A 17,437-nucleotide genomic window follows, 5' to 3' on the forward strand; every position below is an offset into this window, starting at 1 on the left:
ATAACTGATCGACTTGAATGCCTTGTTGCTTGACTTTAGTGTTCTGTTTTTTGTGATTAACTTTGTACCTTCAAAACTTGTTTTATTTTTTTATACAATTATTCTTTAAACATTTTCCTTAAAATGAACAAGATTTCTTTTAAATAAAACGTGAGCTTAATGGCTCACAGGGGTGTGCTTAAAGGGTAAAAAAATGTACCCATTAAGCACAGCCAGACATTTTGAATTGAATAATGTATATCTTAATTGAAATGCTTTTGTCATTTAAAATAAAATAAAATATTTTTGTGTGAGATTTTAATATTTTCCTTTAACATTTTGTACTGAAACCAATATCTTATGCACTAAAATTGTCTCAATGTAGATTTTGGTGAGCTTGATGGGTACGTTTACCCTATATATATATATATATATATATATATATATATATATGTGTGTTTCCCACAGACTTGGACTCTATTTGTGGCGGCATATATGCAAATTAATTCTCTGTCAGCAGGAGGCGCTTTTAGAGCGTGGAGAAATAACGATTTTCCCCGGTAACGCTGGACACAAAGCAGCGCTCCGCTCACAAATGCTGCTTTATCAGGCATTACATGGAAGATGAAATGAAAATGACATCCAAAACTTTCTGACGATAGTCTCCTTCAGAAATACAGTGATATAAAAACACCCGCACCGTGTTTCGATTTTGAAATGTGCAGTGCTTGTTTATTCCACGAAGTCAAAACTTTTTGAAAAAAGAAGTATTTGTGACGGTCAGTTTTGATATTGTGGCGAGTTGCCATAAATAAATCAATGTATGGGAGACACAGACAGACACAGACAGACTGAGCTGGGTAGTAACTGATTGCATGTAATCAGATTCCAAAAATTAAGTACTTGTAATCAGAGTAAGTTACATTTTAAAATACTCTTAATCGGACTAGTTACTTTATGGATTGCATATTATGTACACAATAGCAATAAATTATTCATAAATCATTGATTCTTCCTAATTTCTCTTTTTCATCTTTTAAATTTCTTTCTAAAATAGCCAACCAATTATATACATATTATATATGTGTATATATAGTCCAGTTTTGTGAACATTCACACAAAGATCAGTGATTAGTCAGGTGGCAACAGCATTTGAGCACTGGATTTACACATCATTTCAGGTTTAAGAAGGGTTTCAACATTGCATCAACTATTGTTGAACACATTCATTTTTATTTGAATTATTACTTTGTAGGTTTTTTTAACCATGTATTATTAATTATAACATTATTTCTTAGTTACATGTAATGCAGGCATTCCAAAACTTTGTCATCTAAATCTTATTCACCAAATATATTTGCTTTAAGTACCCCTGAGATTTTAAAATGAATATTTCAATTAACACATTTGCATGCTCACGGTTTCTTTGTTGATTTAATGTTCACATTGCATGCAGGTAAATTTTTAAACCAAAGACTATAGAAATGCAGAGATGGTTTTCTCCTATGCTTATGAATGGGAGAAACTGCAATGCGCAATATGGAGGAATAGTCCCACTTTCTAAATAAAAGAGCCAAATTTCCCATAGAAACCTGACTAGACCAGCCAATGCATATGTGCAGTCAAAAGCACGTTATGACTCCGCATGCGCATTGGCTGGTCTAACCCAGAAAATAAGTTTTTTTTTTTTTTTAAGCGTTATTTGAGCATAAGAAACAACATTCATGGGGCAATTGATTTCAGATTTTTGTTGCTGATTTGACATATGTAATTTAATTGTGAGTTCAGTGAGCAGTTTTTGAGATTTCAGGATTCCCCCATTCATTAAGATGGGTCTTGTACGAGCTGCCCGGAGGCGTTGCAAATATGGCCGCTGAGTAAAGAGACTTTCCTCAGGGAGTTCAAATAAAAAAAAAAATTAATTTAAAAAAAAAAGAAAGAAAGGGAGTTTGTTTTTTAAAATGATTTTTTTTTTTTTAATGATTTAATTAATTAATTGTCAGATTTTCATTAAACTCACAACCCCCCTGCAGTTCCTTTACAAACCTTAGTTTGGGAAACCTGGATGTTATATAATGTTTAATGCACAGTTTTCTAACATTTTTTTATTTTATCTTTTTTTAACATCATTATGGTACAAGATAATGCTATTTAAATTAATGTGATAAACGAGTTAAATCAAAAGTAATCTAAAAGTAATCTGATTATATTACCTAAAATGTATAATGTAATGGATTACGTATATATATATAATATACTCTGTTTCCCACAGGATTTTGTGACACTTGTGGCAGCAGGTGACGTCACATTAATTTGCATATTTATGACATTATTGTGTCAAGTTTGCGTTCAGACAAGTTTTGGCACTTCAGATTTTCTACTCCATGAACTGTCACATACTGTAATACAACTGAATGCCCAATAAAGCAGTTAAAATTTACATATTTTCTGTTGTCATATATATATATATACAACAGGTGTAAATGGTGACCAAACACGACCCATAAATACATTAACTACATGTTAACCAGGAATCACTTTCCCTATACTCTTTAAATAGTTTTCTTATCCATGTCTGATAAAATCAACATACATCTACATTAAATACCATATGCGGTGGTTTTGGATATATTACTGTTTTGTCTTATTCAGCAAACTGCCTACAAACAAGTATGTTGAATAACAAACTATGAGCATTTTAACAGACGAATTGCGTTCAAATTTAAAAGTCCAAACAATCAGTAAGCAACAGGTGCTTGGAAACGCTGTTTTGTACTCATTTATTGACAAGTCTGCTGCAGTATGGCCAACTGAAAGCGCTGTTTCTCTGCCGCTCACTGCATAGAAGAGACGCCGAGAGAGGTGACACTGCGCTGGGAAAGTCAGACCTCATGCTCGCAGGGTAGCACTGGTGACATCTTCCAACTGAATGAAAGCTAAGGTTTTTTCAAAAAAGTCGCTAGGTTTGTACCGTTTATGGAAAAAAGCTGCTGAAAGGATCTGAAAGTTGCTAAATATTGTGCTAGAGACGCGGGAGCTGATGGCAGGGGGTGGTGGGTTTTTGTGGCGGTCGACGTGGATATTGTGGCGGCCCGCCACAAATGAATCAATGTATGGGGAACACTGTGTATGTATATGTGTAGATATATATTTTAAATGGTTCATGGACATGAGATGTCAACATTTCACAAGTAAGTCTTTTAATAAAGGCACTCTCTCGTACACGCCTACATGTACACAGTCAAAAGATAAGCTCTCATTCACACGCTTCCTCCTCAGGCCAAGCTGTGAGAAATTTCATCTAGACATTACAACCGCTTGAAATAATTTTTATTTAATTGAATGTATTGATTGGGTTTGAGTTTTGAAATGAGTAGAATATGAGTTTTAATCACAGTAGGATGTGAATGATCAATGCCTAGATCATTTTGCAATGAAATATCCCTGTTTTAGTTAAAAAAAGAAAGAAAAAAAGGTTATCACTTATTTAGGCCTTTTAGCTGATATATTCAGTTGAGAGATGTGTGTGTGTGTGTGTGTGTGTATATAGATAGATATAGAGAGAGAAAGAACAAATAGATGTCCTGTGAAAAACTGTCTTGAAAAACTGGTATAGGATTAATTGGTAATTACCTTACCTTTTCTTAGAAGCCAGCACTGTGTGACATAGGTGCTGAGATCAGTGTTGGTAGTGTTGTTGTGGCTTTAGGTAATTGTAATTACACAACTGCAGTGTGCTCAGGATAAAAAGTGTCTCCTGGGAAAATACAAGTCATTAGTTGATGACATTCTCGACAGGTCTAAGAATAGTCCGTGGTCTGTAAATGAGTGTCCAAATTCGAATTCTTGGATTGTGTGAGAGATGGGTACCAGGGAAGCTTTTCTTTCCCTCCACCACTCGGGAGTCATTGAAATACATGTTTTTGACCTTCACACGTTTCAAGGAGTGTGAGAGAGGGAGGTTTATCACAGTCCACAAAGCAGGTCGTTCGAAAACTTCCTTTGTGATAGGTTGTAGTTTGAGGGTCGAGATTAGAGCCTAAAAGATGAAAATGACTTAAAAGGACAAGACAGTTCATTATGTTTTCACTGTTTTAATGAAAGAGTCTAAAGTTAGGAACACCATTTTATGTACACTGTTTTCTAGACGCGTTGTATTGAGCCTTCGTTTAAATTGTGTGTTTCAGTTGTCTTCTGTATTAAGTGTTCCAAGACATCATAGACTTCTAAAGTTTCTTTGACTTAATTAGCGATAGCAAGAGAAATCGGCTAAGTTAGTTTAGTCTGCTGATTTTAGACTACTCACAACGAGCTTGTTTACAAGCATAATTTTACACTAATTATGCTCAAGTCATCAACATTTAGTTTAAGGTAGTACAAAAGCCTTAAATTGTTTATATCATAAACTGTTCATACAAAACCTTACCAGTTTATACATGTTTTTGCCTATTACCCTGATTTTGTTCTGCACCTAAAGGTTTTTTTTTTTTTTTTTGGTTTTTTTTTTTAACCAGTGATCAGTTGGATTTTTCAATGTGTTTATATGTGGGGCACTTGTTTATTTCCTCTTTTGCTAAACTGGAGATAAACCCAAGTCTTTTAAATCTCATGTATAAGCAGTTTGTATAATGGGGCTTTTAGAATAAGCAGATTTTTGATGGTTTATGAGCATATTGTTGTGCATGTAAACATGCTGATTGTCTGGTTAACAGAAGTCATTCTGTTTAGTGTCAGTTCCAGAATCTATGACCTTGTCAGGCCTTAATAAGCCTTGTTAATGCAGCAAGTTTGTGTCCATCTTATTTGTTTATCTGCATTGTATCCAATATTTACTTGTCGGCATATGCCATTTATTAAAAAAAAAAATTAAACCACTTTTTTTTGTGGAATATCGCTGTTCTTATAGGTGTGGTTCCAGTGTTTTCATGGAACACTGCTCTGCTCTGAAGAAAAAATGTAAATAAGGTCAGAGTTGTTCTGACTAGTAGTTCTTTAATAGAGATAATGGATAAAAGGCTTTGACAAGGCTGCACCCCACCCAGGGAGGTTTGGATGCGCACAGAGAGTTCACAAAGACTGTCTCAAGCTTTTCTGGCACAATCTGATTTGTGGCTGACAGTTTATTTATTCATTTTTTTTTTTTTTTTGTTCCAAGAATAGCCTGAAGATCAGTTATCTTGTACTGGTAAAGGTCACATGAGCTGCAGTACAACCGCTCTGATTGACTGGTGTTCAATACCAGACTTCAGTTTAATTCCACACGACAGGAAGTCGTTTTGTGATTTGTAGTTGAGCACGAATGTGTAAAATGAGGAAAACGTAAAGAGAAGTGAATCTCTTAGTCGCTCATATCTCCTAGAAAAGCATTATACGTTCAACATGTTACAGCATGATACATGACTGCTGTCACTGCAAAATATTCATTCTTATATGCTTTAAGTATACACACCAGAGTGATAGTAGTAGTATTAGTAGGAACTTTAGTAGGAAGTCTCATTATTGAAGCTAAATGAATAAAGCTAGATATTGCCTTTTCAATTTCTCAATTCCCAACCTAAATCTGCCTCTAATCTATCTCTGTCCACACACTGGACGTAAACATGAAGTTTTTTATTATCCGTTTTTCCCACTATTTAACGAGGCTGTGTGAGGAAATGGAAAGGCAAAATTAAGTGTAGTGGAAACAATAGGACTCAATTTCTCCAGTCATCTTCGGTATTATAAAAACTGATTTTCTTTTCCCCACCACAGGATTATGATCCTTCCACAATAGCCGTGTTGTTGTTTTTATACACACACATGCCAAGTAAACATCCATTATGTGTTTCTCTACCTTACACGTCAGCCAAACATTGGAACTAGCCTGTATTAAAGTTTAAAAAAACACCTAAAAATGGAAAATGACATGTTAATTTCACAGGCACTCCTGTTCACCCACACAATTCTTGACATAACATGTTCAAAATTTTGTCCACCCAGTTTGCTAGGGCCTTAAAGGAATCGCTCATCCAAAAATTATCTTTCTGTAATTATTTATCATCAGTGCTCTATTTCACCAATCTCGTTTTAATGTTTCATTAAATTTTTCATTCTTCACATGAATCCTTTTTACATTTGTAAAAGCTTAGTTATTTGTAACTGCATGGAAAATAGTGACTAGTGTTTTGTCACTTTCTGAACGTTGACTTTTGGATGAAATGTGTTTTTTTTTTTTTTTTTTCTTTCCCAAAGTTGCTGTTTTCATTTTGAGAGGAGGCAGTTTAACCACCTTTTCTTTCTCGCATATAATTTATTGTAATGGCCATCTCACAGGACAAGGTGACATTTCAGCTTTGAGCCCTGTTGCTTTAATGTGAGTCACCCCACTCCATTTTTATGTGTCTTAAGAACCTAAGTCTCTTTGCGAATTTATTTTATATCTCTACTCTCGAAATATTAACCAAAATCCGTTAAGGCACAGTGCATCAGCTTGTTAGATTTAATAAGAATGGGTTACACCTAAAGGGTTTTGACAGCGTAGAATGAATTGGTTTATGTTCCGGATTTAGTTATTGGTGCTGTCGACTAATACCTGCATTCATAGTCACTTCGAACGTCACGGTCTGTTGTCATTGTTTTAAGAATAATGAGAATAAACATTACCTGTCACAGAACAGTAAATCTGAAGGCCTGGGTTTTGCAGTTGCTCCATGTAGAAATCCGCTCCTATCGAACAGCTTTCTCTGTCCTTGTGTCTGGCTCTGTTTGTCTTTTTGTCTTTTGGTCATTGATACTGTCAGCCGTCGTGCAGTGGTCCTCAACTGGTGGATCATGAGCCATAATTGGATTGTACATCTGTTTGGATGCAAAGAATGAAATGCAACAAATCATAACCATTCATAGTTGGGATTAGTGCTGGGCGGTATACCGGTTCATACCGAATACCGGTGTTTATTTTTCTTACACTGGTATTGCGGTATTTTAAAAAATTCATATCGTATGTCTTTTAAACAGCGTTCTGTTTTGAGAGGAGTCTCTTTTCACTGTTGCACTGTGATAAGGATACAGCTGTGTATGTGTTACTGAGCGTGAAAGTTCTGAAACTGAAGCTGTAGAACGTGATGACACAGAAGAACTTAACCACAATATCCACATCGACCGCTACGAATATGCCATCAGCTCCTGCGTCTCACACACACGAGCACGACATAAACACACTATAACACATGAGTGCGGATAAACCTTAGATTTAAACTCTCCCGGCGCAGTGTCACCTCTCTCTGTTACGTCTGTTACCGCAGCAGACTTGTCAGTAAATGAGTACAAAACAGCATTTTCAAGCACTTGCCGCTAACTGACTGTTTGGAATTCTAAATATGAGCATGGTTCGTCTGTTAATATAATGCATTTTTTTGTTTGTGTTTTTAGTTTGTTACTCGGACGCAGGCTGCATGAGACAAAAAAGTAATATAGCCAAAAGCACCACACATCCGCTCTTTAGTGTAGATGCATATTGATTTTATCAGACTGTCGTGATAAGTGAGTGAGACTCCTTGTTAACATGTGTTAATGGGTCGTGTTTAGTCACTATTTAGTGTGGAATTTTTCTACAATATTCACTCATAGGGGTGGGCGATATGACCAAAATCTTATATTACGATATGACTAATTTTATATATAAAGAGAGATATATATATATATATCTCACGATATAGTAATTTTTTTTCTTTTAAAAAGGTTTTTATGATATTAAAGTCTTTGATACCATAGAATTTTCATAATCCTTGTAACCAATCTCCATATCAAACTAATACGAGCCTAAAAATAGACGACAAAAAAAACAAAACAAAAAAACTCAAGCTCACTGAAAATAAATAAACAGTCAGTGATGAAATAAGTATAAGAAACTAATTGCAAGCAATAGGACAAAAAACTACAATAAATAAGAAACGCTACATAGTGTAAATTAATTAGTCTTCACTGTGTTCATTATCTATCTGTGATAGCTATAATTAACGTGTATTGTGTGTGTGTGTATATGTAGATAGATAGATAGAGATAGAGATAGAGATATAGATATATATATATATATATATATATATGTATGTTATTTCTTAAAGTTACAAAAGTGATTTAGTCAAGAGCAGTGAGAGATTGTCTAGCAATGTGCTATGATTAATATGAATGGCAGAGAGAACGAATATTGGACAGCTTCCCCTTTAAGACCGAAGTCCGTATCCAATATACTGTTACATATGCGTTTTCTCTTTTAGCTGTTTCCTCTCTCTTAAGACCTAAATCGCTGTCTTTATGAGGATACTTGCCAAGACGGGGATTCTGACACATATAAGTGTTTATGTAATCGTTCAAAGTCGGCAAAAAAATAAAATAAATCCTCTCACATAGAAACGGAGACGGCGCATGCATATAGCTCTGTTGTTTGTGTTTCAACGGCTTAAAATTGGTTGTTTTAAAACTGCAGTGCTTAAAAACGCGTGTCCATGCTACAGATGTAGTCCCTCGTTTAGGAACGAGCTCCTCATTTTGTTCTGGTCGTTCTCCACCTGGTTCTGTCTCCCCTTCGCGCCCCGCCCCGTTGGTGGCGTGTAAAGATCGCGCCCATCCAAATGATTAAAAAGTATTACCGTAAACAATGTATTTTGCGACACCCCGAAATAAATGATAGAACATAATATGAGACGATAGACTTTTTTTATTTCGTCCATCCGATATATATCGTCACATCGCACAGCCCTACTCATGACAGTAAAATAGGGCATTGTAAGTCAATCTACTGCAGTATTTCCTCTCTGTCAGTAGAAAATGCGGTTAACACCCGGTCGGTCATGCATGAAAAAAAAAATACCATCATATACCCTGAAACTGGTATCATTTTTAAAAATACTTAATTTTTAATTTTGAAATTCATCTGTTGCTTGGTAGAAACTACAAAGTAGCTGAGAATCCAGCATTGGCAGGTTATGTGACCACAAAAAATACAACCCATGCGAATATTAAATATAGGTGCACTTTTTATTGTCCTTTTAACTGTTTGGGCTGTTGGTTTAAAAAATAATTTATAAATCAATAATTAATACAATGTGTATATATATATTTTTTAAAATCCATGTAACCCTTTATGTAGTTTTGTTTATATATATATATATAAATATAATATAATATAATTTATTTATTTAATTTTTTTGTACTGTAATGTAAAATTCATGTCCTGAAGCACAAACAAGTTCAGAAGCACTAGGCCAGTGTTAACATGAAGATTTTAAACCTGGAAGACAAAAACCATGCAAAAAGCTCAATTAACAAGTTTTCTCCTACAATTAAAATTAACAGGTGCTAACGTTTTTATGATTTGCAACACAAACACCTCTGTTGAAATGTACATTTAATGTTACTAAAAATATTAATAAATATAGAGAGATCAATAGCGTGATTTTATTACTTATTGTTTTATACTGCTTATCTTTATAACATTTTGACTTTCCTAAAACCAATTTGGTTCAGAACCACTAGACTTGTGAAGCTAAACAAACCACTCAACCTTTTTTACTCCATCAGCACTAGGGCTGCAACTAACAATTATTTTGATAATCGATTAGTTGGCTGATTATTTTATCGATTAATCAGATCTTTTTTAAAAAATTTAAATTTGTATTGGGCAAATAACAAACTGAAACAACTAAATAGTATTTTTTCACATAAAAGCAAAAATGGCCTCCTATGCCTTTCATGTCAGCAAGAATGCAAGCTGTTATGTTTATGTACTTTTTGACTGTAATTGGGTATCTGGGAAAAAAAAAACATTACAAAGTGCTTGACTTTTTTTCTTCTTTTTTTTTCTTTCTTTCATAGATAACAGAAATAATTCTATTATAGCATTTGAAATGGCCTACTAAAGAGCTTACACAAATTGGAGGACTAACCAATACAGAAAGCTAAAAAATTATTTTGGTAATCACTAATACTGTTAGTTTAGAGCAGCAGTGGCACAAACTTTACATAATTTGTTAAAAACCTTGCATAAATTTGTTTTAATAAATTTAAGCACTGTATAGGCCTATAGTTTAAATCTCTACATTTTAAAATTAAAATAATTATAAAGATAATGAAGACGAATAATAACACACACAGGTAAGGGTAGGCCTAATGTTCTGCAGGAACACGCGTTCACTTTGATAAGTCACGTCTTACTGTCATTTCTTTATCCTGTAAAAGACGGCTATGAAGCTACTGATATTTATATTCAGACGATTACACACTGTTATCACTTTACAGTTCTTACACTCATAAATATGCACTGCATGTCGACTTTTAAACCTAAATTTAATGCTCAATAACATATTTCAGCACAATGAATGTTTTGCGCTGAGTATTAATTGTCTCTCCCTCTCTACTGTGCTTCGTCTGTCTGATGTGCCAATGCTCATTCAGTAAAGATTTAAACTTAACACAGACTGTCAGGATGGACCTTTATGCAAAAATGGAAATGCTCGCGTGAATTTGTGAGATTTACTGATAAGGATATGACCATAAACTGAAAGTTTTTGCACTGAGGATGCACACGCATCTATCAAAGTGCCTGACAGGACAAGCCATTACGCTAATGCATTAGCTTAGCTTAAAATAAAGATTTCTCATGTTTTGGGCAGCTTTGATCACACATCTCTCAAGCAGCATCTCGTTCTGTTTCCTCCACTATTTTTAGATGCATTTTGTCCATAGAAATGCGTTATTCAGTGCTATAATTTGATGTGACTGGCTAAAGTTGGACGTGCACTGTGGGCAGACCCGACTAATCGATAACGAGAATCGTTGTTGATAATAGATTTTATCAATTAGCTGTTGTAGCCCTAATTCAACACCAGTTTCCCTGAATCATGAATGTGAGATGTATATTTGCTTCCCATCTCTGTTAGCCACCAGCGTAATTTAGTGGAGTCTTACACTTGTTTAATTTTATTAGTGCATTGAAAATACAATTAACCATTCAGTGTAGCACGCACATGTTACAGAAGCCCAAAGGGGAGTAGTGTTTATTAGCCTAAAGTGCCTTGCATGTTTTCCTTTTATGCTTGAAGTGTGGTTTGTTTGTTGTTTCATGTTCAGTCAATCCACGATGAACCACTAAATTTGACTTGTGGTGCTTCTTTGTGTCTTGTGTTTCTTCAGGCTGCCCCCTGGCACAGCGGTAGGTGGGTGGTGTGGAGCTGGCCTCGGCACCGGGAGAGGCCCCCTCGCCCGCCCCCTCCCAGCGCTGCATGGCTGCAATGGCGCCCGCTCTGACCGACGCTCCGGCCGAAGCTCACCGCATACGCTTCAAACTGGCTCCATCCTCCTCCACCCTCTCTCCGAGTGGCGTGGAGGGAAGCGGCACCAGCAACCACATCCTCGTGTCCAGTAACGGCGCTGTCAAGCGCAAGGCCTCAGAGGAGCGCCCCTCTCGCGGGGCTGGCCCCTGCAAGCCCATCGTTACCACATATCACTGTTCAGATGTGTCCTCGGCAAAAGAGTCCCTGAAGCTGCAAGGTGTTCTACTGCAGACGCACAGCATCCTGCCGAGCCTCATTCCACGCAAGCACCAGGCTTTAGAGCTCTGCGAGGAGCAGCCAAAGAGCATCATGAGTGCCAGTGGAGGAGGTGGACCGTTTGGGCCACCCACCGTCCAAGGCGCTACTGTCAACGGCATAGCAAAGAAAGTGACTAAACCGACTGACCGAGACCATGCAGTGACCTTAAATGGTGGCCAACGTACCGTTGAGCTGGATTTGTCAAATCAGACTGAAGTTGTCAATTCTACCAGAGGACTGACAAGCAACGGTCCTCTTCGAGAAGGTGCGGAGCAGCACCAGCCGCCAACGGCTGAGTCCCAGAACTGTCCCAGTAATGGAGAACCTCCTGCAACATCTCCCACCTCCATCACACCTTTCACAGAAGACAAAACCTCGGACTGTCCGGTGCTAGGCAGTGAAGATATGCTGGCACTCTCGCTCGCTGCCCACCATGACCCTTTAGGTGGTCTTGGGGTGGAGCTAAGCGACCGTACTCAGCACAGCCAGAGCAGACAAGGGGAGATCGAGGCGCGGCTACGGCGATTACGCAAACGGCTGCAGGTGGTGCAGGCCAAGCAGGTGGAGCGGCACGTGCAACAACAGTTGGGTGGACTACTAAAGAGCACTCTGGGTACTCTGGATGCCAGGCGGCCGAGGGGCCGTTACGGCGATGACTCGCTCACCCCTCAGGAGAGGGACGGACTAAGACGTTTCCTGAAGAGTGGATCCATGCCGGCTGAGTTAGAGCGACTGTCCCTTAGCGGCACCACCAACCTGCGATCTGCCGAATGCGCGTTTGATTCCGATGCCACAGAAAGCAGCTCAGGAGGAGAAACTGATGTGGAGGAGGATGAACTGGCTCGGGTCGACATCGAGCAACGCCACATTCCTCTGTGAGTACCGACCTTGATCATTCCTCCGATAATGCGAATCCAGATGGAGTAATGCGTGTGATGGTACATGATTCTGATGTAGGATAAGTGCTGATACAGGCTGGGTCTAGCTGTTCCATGAAACCATTGCGTTCTCACACGGTAATTATCTGTGATGTTCAAAAGATATTGAACAATCAGTGAGTGGCTGTTGTTAATCACTGTTCATTTGTATGTGTAGATTTTTTTTTTTTTTCTTTTAAGTTTGAGATCATGCCTGTTGATTTTGTTACAAAGGAATTTCTTGGAAATTAAGGTATGTGTTCATCTCTTGAATATCATTACATTCTGGTTAGACAAGGACAAATGCCCGCACTCTCTCTAACACACACCAAGCCAGTGGTTCCCTTCCCAAGGGCTGAGCCTTGTTTAATACACTCAAATGTCAAAGGATTTTTGTGGAGAGGCAGTGAGTCACTTCCTTAAACCCATACGCACACTTTCTCAGTCAGTGATTGGGCCTGTTTTCTCCCATCCCAACCTCCGGGTAAGAACGCACTGGACAAGCGGAGGGCAAAGATAAGGCGTTGTTTAATTTCTACATCCTTTTGTTGTTTGTTTTACATTTTCTTTTTTTTCTTTTTCTTTTTTTTTTGTACGGTCTTTCCAGTATTTTTTTTGGATTTTCCAAGTGCCTTGTTTCTCAAGCCAAGCAAATGTTTCAGACGCAAGGAAAGTAATCCTCTTTACAAGGCAGATCTGATAGTTGATGATAGCATTGACATGTAAAGTTGTATAGCTGAGAGAAATTACACTTTTGACTAATTTTGCTTTACTTGCTGTACATTAAAATCAACTTTCTCCACAGTTCTTCAATCAGTTTCTTTTGCTACATCATTGTAGTTGGATAGTGTCTCGACGGCCCAGTGAGTCAGAAGTGTTTTTTTATTTATTTTTTTAAATCAAACAGACTAGGGCCACTCCATGAGGGGATAACCTACATTCAGCGGAGTCAGTCACATGACTATTGCACAAGGACAAATAGGCTTACTTGCAGATTATGCGACGAGCATAGTGAAGCGTGTTGACATAGGACTATAGCTTATGCTATTTTATTTAATTTTTTTGAACTTCACCGTTTGCTTTCCGCACATCCATCATTGTCACCTCTTTTCATGGGTTTTTAGTCCTTTGCTGGTAATGCAACAGATTTCTTTGTGGGATTGAGTACCACATGACTGCATGTTGTAACTGCATGCAAGGCCTTTTTGTTAATAGGTAGTTGATTTGTCTTGCTGCTTAATCAGCCATTAAAGCCAGTATCTTGGTGAGCCGAGAGGTCACTTGAGTACAGTTTGTAGTACCCAATGATTCATTTGTGCTGGTTTGGTTCATAGGTGGTAAACAGGGTTGATTTCCTAAAAAGTCAGTGTAAGGAGGATGTTTTGCTGTCTTGGATTCAGTTATGTGGAGTTACTGAGATTTTGTTGCTATTCTGTAGATGTTTTTTGTATTATTTCCCTACCTCAGACAGATTAAGAAAGCTCAATCACTGCTAATGATTAACCCGGTTTGCCACAAGCGGTCCATATATGGTGTAGCATGGATCCGTGTGACTCCTGGAACGAAACCCCACTAAATAACCAAGTTTCCATGAAGACCAGCCTCAAAATCCATTATGAACACACAAGTGCAATCACATTTCTCATTCTTGCTAGTGTCCTTCTGGTACCATGGGCTAGCTATTAGCTTTCACGTACTTGCATGCACCAGCTGGCGGCATTCATTGTTTCTGTGTTGTAATCCTGTTAGCTAGAACCGGTTTGAATGAAAGGGAGTCACTGAACTGGTCGAACATCAGACATTTGTACCTGTCATGCAGCCTTCTGCTGTCAAGAGTCCTCAAGAATTGTTTTTTTACCCACCTTTGTCTCTGTGGACCACAAAAAGAAGAAATTTTGAATGTCGTAGTTGTAAAAAGGGATGTAGGATGCAGTAGTCGTCCATACAACTCATGCATTATTTTGTCTTTTGAAGCCATATGATAGAAAAATTTCAATCTTCTGCCCATACAAGGCTCTGATAAATCGTCTCTCTAGTGGGCTGTTAACAGTACCAATCAGATTCTCAAGTTCAGCTGACTCAATGATTTGATTGCCAAATTAATCATTCCAGATTTTGTGAACCGCATAAAATTGATACATTGAAAAGATTATTATTATCTATTACTGACTGGACATAAACACACACCAAGAGATGGGATTGATGTCAATATGTTGTGTAAACAATGAAAGATTCAAATTATTTGTATTTATTGGTCTTTTTGGTTTTGGACATTTCCAGTTATATTATAGTAATATTCCTCACACTTTTTCTTTTGTGTTCCACGAAAGAAGCTCATAAAGGTTTGAAATGACATTTTCAAAAATTATAAAATAAAATAAAAATAAAAAGTTATGGTGGACCTCGTCACTAAGGTCTCTTGTGTTTTTAAAGATATTTGCATCTTGTTTTGAATAGTATGATGATTTTAAGTCAGGAGCGATTACATTGGAGTTTGTAATTTGGTACTCCATGTACAATTTCTCCCGTAGGTCCTTCTGTCAATGAACTGTCCATCTTTTGGATATGGACTGTTGTAGTGAAAGCAAGTGTGATGTTTTATCACTGTTCTCCTTTGTCTTTCCTGGGATGTTCATCTGTCGTAAGACTTCAGACGTTAAAATAACTGCTTTGTCTGGACCTCGCCACCTTTTGAAATGTGTATACCTAAATATAACAAATCAGAAATTCGAATCACTAGATTACACAATACTACATCTTATGTATTCAGACCATTTTGAAAAGCACTTTCTTTAACTGTTATCAAGGATTCCCCATCGGCATGGTTTCTGGTTTTACCAGTTGACCTTCTAGGTCACATAGCTGGCTTGTCAAGTTTTTTTTATTTTATTTTTGTTTCTAATAGTTTTTAATTGTTTTCCATTTTCAGTTCCATAATGTGTGTTTTCCTTCTCATTTGTCTCGTCTTACTAATTCAAAATGTGACATTTTAGATGTTTTTGTTCTGCTATTTTCTCTTTAGTTACAAGTTTCGTATTCTTGTTCTGTCACTTAATCTTGCAAAGACACGGCCATTATGAATAGAGTTGGTGAGTCAGAGAGATGTCTCTTTAATCAGTCAGGATTACAGTTTTTACAGATTAATACACTAGACCCATTGCCCACTGGCCGCAGGCCTTGTGTGAACGGAGTAAAATTGTTTAGCACTGCTTTCATTCTTCACAGATGATGGTTTAGTACCCTTGAGGAGAAATATCCAATCCTGTCATTGAATGTAATTCAATAAAATACTTCAATAAAATAAGTAAAACACTGCTGGAATATTTGTCAGGACTATCAAAACCAGATCTGTGAGAGAGAGAGAGTCTTCATTTTCTCACCCTCATATCTTTCCATACCTGTGTGAAGTTCTTTATTCTGAAGTACAAAAGGGAAACAAAAAAAATTGAAGAACATTAGGGTCCAAAACAACAGTCGACCCCAATGACTTGAATTGTATGGCCCAAAAACCCTCACAACATCAGGACATACAAATCTGTATCCGATTTCTTTCTGGTTTCGTCCTCCAGTTTTTCTCCTTTTTCTTCTGTCTTTTTTCCCTCTCTGAGATCAGTATGTCCATTTAAACAGACTTGATGTGCTCAGTTTCTGTACCGTCTGTCATGAAAATCAATCAATTATGATGAGGGACAAAATCGTGCGTACAGTTGATTTGCATCACAGAAGCAGTTTCTCATGGATCTGCTTTCGTGGCACTTTCTGTGTTTATCTCTCCTGTTCTTGGCTCTTTCTTTTTCTCAACACCCTTAGTGATAGCTTTTGTGCTGCTTTTCCTGCATTCTGCTGTTTTTTTCTTTTCTTTTGCCTTCTTTCCATCTGCTCCCTCTCCTTCACACACATTAAAACCGTTCCTGCTTGAAATACAAGCACTGCCAGGAAAATATCCTGTCTCTGCATCCCGTCCACAGTCATGTGGCTGCACCTGTTCTCTCTGTTTGTTTTGTTTGTTTGTGTGTGTGTGTGCGCACAAATGTGTAAGTACTTCTGGTTGATAGACCACCTAGTTTTCATTCTAATCTCCTTGATCTATTAATCAATATATCTGGGCCAATAGACCAATTTCAGTTACGTCACTTGCAGCTGCACGCGCATTGTGGTGGCAGAAACACACGGTGGAGTGAAACGGGAAAAATCCATAGAATAAGAGAGAAAATGTATTGTGCCTTTGGATGTCAGAATCGGAATGAAAATCATTTTTATAGAATACTGTCATCAAAAACGCCATTTGAAGCTAAATGCAGACATTTAAATGGACAGACTGATGAATGAAACCTGCTATGATTACTCTACTTTTTAAAGCATAAATTTGATTTAAACAATTGGTCTACATAATATTCACACATGCAGTTCATAGGGAATATATTATATTTGCCCTTCAGTTACAGCATGAAATACTATTTAAACCTATAACATTTTACGTTTAACATTACCTATTTTGTCTCTCAACTCTTTTTTTGAGACTTTTTTTAATTTATTTATTTTTTTTATTTTGCGCAAATGCAACTTTATTTCGGACTTTAACTCAACAATAGCGAGTTTGTCCATTCTGAGGGGGGGGGAGCCAGATGTGTGGGGTATAACTCAAGAAAAATCAACTCGTCATTCTCTCTTTTATCAAAATTGTGAGATCATCTCGGAATTGCGAGAAGAAAGTCAGAATTTTTAAATATTGAAAATGAAATAAACGCATACCTGCTGCCACTGCCAGACAAAAAAAGACAACAGCTGTGGTTAAACGCGATAAAACGAGCGGACTGGACAGAAAAGATCGTCAAAAATGCTCGCGTTTGCAGCGCACACTTCTTATGAGAAAAGGTTCAATAAAGTATTGTCTCTGTTATGGGTACATCTAAAGATTTCTTATGAATCTCAGTACTATGTCGTGTATGAAATGTATGTGTGTAAAACAACAAACTG

At 37.3% G+C, this 17,437-nt stretch overlaps 1 protein-coding gene across 3 annotated transcripts in view; it reads left to right on the forward strand.

Moving 5' to 3' along the window:
- Positions 1–17,437, forward strand: part of kansl1b (KAT8 regulatory NSL complex subunit 1b) — a 71,191-nt gene that overhangs the window by 5,979 nt on the left and 47,775 nt on the right. For all 3 annotated transcript variants that reach the window (XM_058770416.1, XM_058770417.1, XM_058770415.1), the window contains exon 2: positions 11,146–12,418. In XM_058770416.1, coding sequence (XP_058626399.1) covers positions 11,235–12,418 — 1,184 coding nt within the window. In that variant the 5' untranslated portion in view covers positions 11,146–11,234. The remainder of the gene's footprint in view (positions 1–11,145; positions 12,419–17,437) is intronic.

Source organism: Onychostoma macrolepis, chromosome 03 (genome assembly GCF_012432095.1).
Source record: "Onychostoma macrolepis isolate SWU-2019 chromosome 03, ASM1243209v1, whole genome shotgun sequence".
Lineage (NCBI taxonomy): Eukaryota > Metazoa > Chordata > Actinopteri > Cypriniformes > Cyprinidae > Onychostoma > Onychostoma macrolepis.